The 6,000-nt window shown below is 36.6% G+C and overlaps 1 protein-coding gene across 6 annotated transcripts in view; it reads left to right on the top strand.

Annotated features, from left to right (window-relative positions):
• Window positions 1-4,492, top strand: part of ABCB11 (ATP binding cassette subfamily B member 11) — a 109,527-nt gene extending 105,035 nt beyond the window's left edge. For all 6 annotated transcript variants that reach the window (XM_070476083.1, XM_070476081.1, XM_070476079.1 and 3 more), the window contains 2 exons: window positions 1,065-1,211; window positions 2,043-4,492. In XM_070476083.1, coding sequence (XP_070332184.1) covers window positions 1,065-1,211; window positions 2,043-2,243 — 348 coding nt within the window. In that variant the 3' untranslated portion in view covers window positions 2,244-4,492. The remainder of the gene's footprint in view (window positions 1-1,064; window positions 1,212-2,042) is intronic.
• Window positions 4,493-6,000: the final 1,508 nt, after the last annotated feature.

Raw genomic sequence — 6,000 nt, forward strand, 5'->3', positions numbered from 1 at the left:
GTTGATTTGAATCCAAGTGATGTCACTTTCTAGTGGAAAGTTATTTCTGTAACTTTGGGATAACTACTTTTCTTTTCTGAGACAGTCATTCTACAAAAAGGTAAAAGATAACTTAGAATGAAAGAGTATATAAAACAGCCACACAAAGAAAGCTGCTTCTGTTATTACTGTCATTGTCATTCCATTACTTGGCAGCAACTACTATACATGTAGAGTAAGTTGCACTTGGTTTGGAGTAAGCCTCACTTTCCCAGAGCCAAGTCTGAATGCAGTGTAACATTGACCCTAAATTTTTCCATTCAACAATGGTCTTTCTTGGTGTTCAATCACAAAGAAAATGAAAACATGGAAACTGAAAATTTTTCAAAAAAGAAACTGAAAAATAGGTGATAGGGAGAAAATTATTTCTGTGAACATTAAATGATAATCTGGCTAGAGTAGTTAGTACCATACCTGATGCTCTGTGAATCAGTAAATACTCTGTGAATATAACTTTTTTTACGCAAGCATTCAGCAAGGGATTCTCTTCCATAATTTCATAAAAATGACAAATATGTGAACTAGTTATCAATATCTGCATTTTCAGGTGAGTTTGCAGCTCACAGAAATTTAAATAATTTGTTCATGATCACAGAGCTAGTATACAGCAAGAGTGAAATTCAAAGCAAGGCTTGCATTCCAGAACAATGCCACCTCAACAAGGGAATGGATGAGAAGATCTCCCAAAGGTCCTGACATCCTAGGACCATTCTGTCTTGGAAAGATATTCCAGACAGGAGATTGGAAATCAGGGAATCTTACATCAGGGAGGATCTCATACACAAGGAGAAAGAGATTAAAAAATAAATACAGAGAAAAGGATACAAAGTCCCCTTGTTTTCCAGCATGAAAGGTCACAAATGTCATATTTTTTTTAGATCCTAGATGGAGTTGAAGTCCTTTATAGAAAGGATTCACAATTTCACAAAACAACAAATTGTTTAAATCCTGAGGAGTCATTGATGGGGGCTCCATAAAGCGCAGGAGCATGCTTCTGGTTCTCAAATTTACCATATGTTTTCCAGAAATATGAAACTAATGTTGGGTCCCAGGGGTCTCAACTCTCTCGAGGAGAGAAACAGCGCATTGCTATTGCTCGGGCCATCATACGGGATCCGAAAATCTTGCTACTAGATGAAGCTACTTCTGCCTTAGACACAGAAAGTGAAAAGGTAGGTGTTGATTTTCTAAGCCTTAGACCATTGTAAATGAGTCTCTTGCTGTAATATTTGTCCTTATAAAATGGTAGTGTTGTTAATTTTCTGATTCATTAACAGTAGAAATGGCTACTCCTTTGCAGAACCAAAAGACATTAGTTTAGAAAAAGAATTTAAAATTGCTTCAAATTAAAAAAAAATTTAACTTTAAGATAAGAATTGTTTTTAAAATTGTTTAGGTTAGGTGACATTTTTTTCAAGGGCAAATGATTAGCTATCTTAAGTAAAATAAAATAATCCTGGCCATCTGTTAGGCATTTCATATTTTATAGTTCTAAAGTTCTGTGACAGAACAGATGGGAAGCATACAAAACAAAGTAAGAGGTGGTTTCTGACGTGCATTTTGCATGAAAGTAAATGCAATTGGGCAAAACACAAATATGAAATTTACCATTTATAATTAACTCCTTAAAAATTAGGATTCCGTTTTGGAGACAGCTAAATTGTCCTCAGTGAAGAATGGTAGGGAATGACCACCTACCTAGTACCTTACATTGTTTCCCTGGTTTCATTTCATTAATAGTAAACTAGCCCATTGAGTATCGTAAAATTACTTCATGGTCTCATAGTTTGGTTCATTACAGGTTCAGTGAAATTTTTCAGCCTATAGACTGCAATTTAAGTCATTGATGCGTTGCATTCAGCAAGTATTTCTTTAAACCTCTCTCTCATATCAAGCCCTGAATATAGTGATGTTACTCAGGTGGTGTGAAGCAGAACTCAGGCAATAGTGGACTAGGGAACAAATATATGTCTTTGTACCAACTTTCCATCTTCTCTTTGTAGACGGTGCAAGTCGCCCTGGACAAAGCCAGAGAAGGTCGAACCTGCATTGTCATTGCCCATCGTTTGTCCACCATCCGGAACTCAGATATCATTGCTGTCATGTCACAGGGGATAGTGGTTGAAAAGGGGACCCACGAAGAACTGATGGCTCAGAAAGGGGCCTATTACAAACTTGTTACCACAGGAGCCCCCATCAGCTGACCTCACTTGTGAGATTCTATGCACAGATGGTATACCAATTACAGGAGTGCCATGGACTGTTTTTTTTTTTCCTTTAAGTAGAAATAATGATATTTTACTTTTACAGATATACATTGGACCTGAGCTAGTTTACCTTCAATAATAATTTAGTTTTAAATGTCTGTATATAGAAAATGAAAGAAACCAGGGTCATTGGCAGTAAGAATCCAATGTCAAGCAGCCATCATCCAGTGCTTTCACCGGTCCCAGTTACTCCATGGGAATTAGCGAGACATCGTGATGTGGAGGAAATAAGACTTGGAATTCCCCAGGGGTAGAGAACCATCCCTTGCATTTTGAACACTTGCGGTACACAGAGCCTGGTCTAGACTAGGCACTTGACAAATATCTACTGAGCTGGACCAAGGGCACATGGAGAAGAACAGAAGGACGGAAGACTGGCTGTTTTTTGATTTAAGTTTTCTTGCATGTGAAAGCAGATTCATCCATCTCTAAGGATGAGGAGAGAAAGCAGGACTTATACTTTGGGCACTCTCAGACTGAAAGGGGCAGAAAAGGACAGGTATTAAAGAAGGGTTACCAGTCAGGGATGTTGATTTATAGATTCAAGGTGTAGTGCGGGGGTTGTGAAGTCCTCATTTACTGGACTAGATTCTGCTGTACGGCTGGAGCAGGGGGCTCTATCCTGGGTCCTGTCCTCCTCTTCACCCCGTTCACGTTGGTTACTGTCCTTTGTTTCTCCAAATCCCAGCATGAAGTGAAAACAGTGGATTTTACCTTGTGTAAGTGTTTTCTTCCCATGGCCAACAAATGAAATTCTGCAAATTAAGCCTGAGCTATCATATCGTGGTATATTATTTATGTCTCTGGTCCAGTGTTTCCTGGTGAATAACCACGCAGGTGGTTTAACAGGTTAACTAGTTAGGACAGAAGCACTGATCGTTGTGAAGTTAGAAACGGAGAGGGTAGAGGGCAGCATTCTCCTTGTGACAAGTGGCAGTGATAAGTAAATTGCAGAATAAAGATATCTTCCAGAAGGAATTATGCTTTGTAGGAAGCATGTGCTTATCCTGTAACACTGAAGAAAAAAGACCAACATCCATTTGTTTTAAGTTTTTGTTTCAGAGGAAGAACATAAGCTATGTGCTGGGAGGCTGCCAGTTTCCTGGAATAGAATGGATGATTAAATTATTTTTGAAATAAGATACTTGGAAGTTATTGATGAGAGGAAAGAGCTTGACTGGAGATGGTTTGAAATGATTTGGGAAAACACTTGAATTACAACTTCAAAAATACAGAAGTAAATAAAGTTGCAAGTTTATTTTACAATGTCAGGGATTGCCAGTGTCTTCATTTTTGTCATGTATCCTGTACCACTCATGAAGATGTGGTTTCTACAATTTTACATTATTGTTTCTCAGTGATGGAAAGACTTGCTTAATCTGTTGTGACCGACACTATCTTAAGTCTTTCTGTAATTTCTAATGTTTTCAGGATGGGTTCTGCTGTGTTCAAACTCTTTCCATAACCCCAGTGAATAAAACTTTATGGAAGAAAAAAATACAAGGATTAGAAGATAAAGTTGGGAAAATTTCTCTGAGGGTAGGACAAAAAGACCTGAGAAGTAGAAAAAGACATAGAGGAACAATCCAGGAGATGCAATAATTAGCTAACAGCAGCTCTGGAAAGAAAGTTCAGAGAAAACTGCGGGGAAACATGATTAAATAGTCCAAGAATATGTCTTATAGTTGAAGGATATGAATTTTCAACTTGAAAGAGTTCACAACATGTCAAATATAATAAATAAACAAAGATCTTACCTGGGCACACCATTATGCAATTTTGGAAGGCTGAGGCAAAGGAAAAGATACTAAAAGCTTCCAAGAGAAGGGGAACATATAATAAAGAAGCATAATGACATAGGACCTCTTGACTGTGACACTGAAAGTCAGAAGACCTAAAGATTTGCCTTGAGAATTCTGAGGGAAAAATTATTTTTGTTCTGGAATTTTATTCCCAGCAAACTATTCTCAAGAATGAGAGATGCCTAAAGAAATTCTACCGTTTATGAGTTTCAAAATTGTATGGAAGCAGGTGCCTATAAACCAGAAATGTTAATATTTGAGAAAAAAATAGAAGAGTTGGCCTCCAACTTTTTATCTAGAAGCACTTTTTCATGTTGTTACTCTAGCTCTATTCTACCTGTGCTCTTGGGAAATTATTTCAATAAAAAGGCATTTTGAATTTAATGATGCAGTCATGCATACAATTTTTGGCAATCGTACGTTCATTTAAAAATGTAAATCCAGTAATATTTGGATGTTATGTCCTTAAAGAGGAAAATACATAGGATCATAATTAGGTATAGTTCACCACATATTTTTTAACGCATTAAAGGTAAGTTTCCTATCTGAAGAAAATATCAGAATATTCTCATCAGTCTGTTTTAGGATCCCACATTATATTTCCAACTAATGAGTTGGATTTATTAATATGTCTTATGCATGTAGAATCTCTCTGCAATCAGATCAATAAGGATATTAGTGGAGATAAAAAATTGCAAATTTGGCTGCTCTTTCCAAACACGTTTTGAGATAAATTTACATATACGTGTGTACTATTATAAAATAAGTATTATGTCCACTTGTATTGCTATAAATTTCCAGGTCAAGTGAACAATCTCACCTGCCTATAAGAGATGGCAGGTGAAATTAACTGAAATCCAATTCCAATTTCTTTCACACTGTGTTCAGTGAAATACCCAATTAATTTAAATGGATAGACTGTAAATAAAGCAATGCACATGATTATCATCTAATTAGCACTGGCCAGCATTATAATGTGCTCATTAGTGAGTTGTATGGGATCCTAAGGCTCATAATGAGTAATCAGGGTACACATGACTGGCATGTAGCTGTCTGGATGCAGCTACTAAACTCAATAAACCAGCACTAAGATAGAATGTGCAGTAGAAAAAGGAAGAAGAACAAAAAAGAAAAAGGAAGAAGAATACACAGCCAGACAGTGAGTTGGCAATTTCTTTCTTCCTATAATACAGGTATAGCTCCTACTCAGATACAAAGAGATAAATGTGAAGACAACAGAACAGCTGGGAATAGAAAGGGAAATGTTCACTCAAGGTGATCCAAAATGAGTATCTATAATAATTAAGAATAGGCAAGAAAGAAAATTGTACTATCTTATTGGTTGAGAGTGTATATTTCTTTTTTTTTCTTCTTATAAAATTTATTTTTTAATTGAAGGATTATTGCTTTATGGAATTTTGTTGATTTCTGCCAAACATCAACATGAATCAGGCATAGGTATGAGAGTATATATTTCTGATAGACCAAGTATGGAATCAAACTAACAGATGAACAGTGTTTTCATAAAATTCCTTAGAAGTTGAAAATTCAATGGATCATTTAAATATACCCTGTAATAACATTCACAAAGCATTTCATAATTTAGAAGCCACTTTGCCTTCATAATTCTTGTTATTGTGAAACCATTTCATAGGTTGCAGAGGAGGAAGGCAGCTCTAAGTTGCATTCATTGTTATATACATAAGGAGTTAAGTTGACACCCAGTCCTACACCCTTTCCCCTTGCATGCTTCTGTTTCAGAGGTCAGAAAGCAAAATACTTACCTTCCCAGACTCTTGCAGCTAGAGGAGGCCATGTGACTACTGTGGTCAACTAAATACAGGCACAAGTCTCTGTGGAGGCTTTTCCTTCTGGAATAAAGCCTGGGTTGA

This window comes from Odocoileus virginianus, chromosome 13 (genome assembly GCF_023699985.2).
Source record: "Odocoileus virginianus isolate 20LAN1187 ecotype Illinois chromosome 13, Ovbor_1.2, whole genome shotgun sequence".
Classification (NCBI taxonomy): domain Eukaryota; kingdom Metazoa; phylum Chordata; class Mammalia; order Artiodactyla; family Cervidae; genus Odocoileus; species Odocoileus virginianus.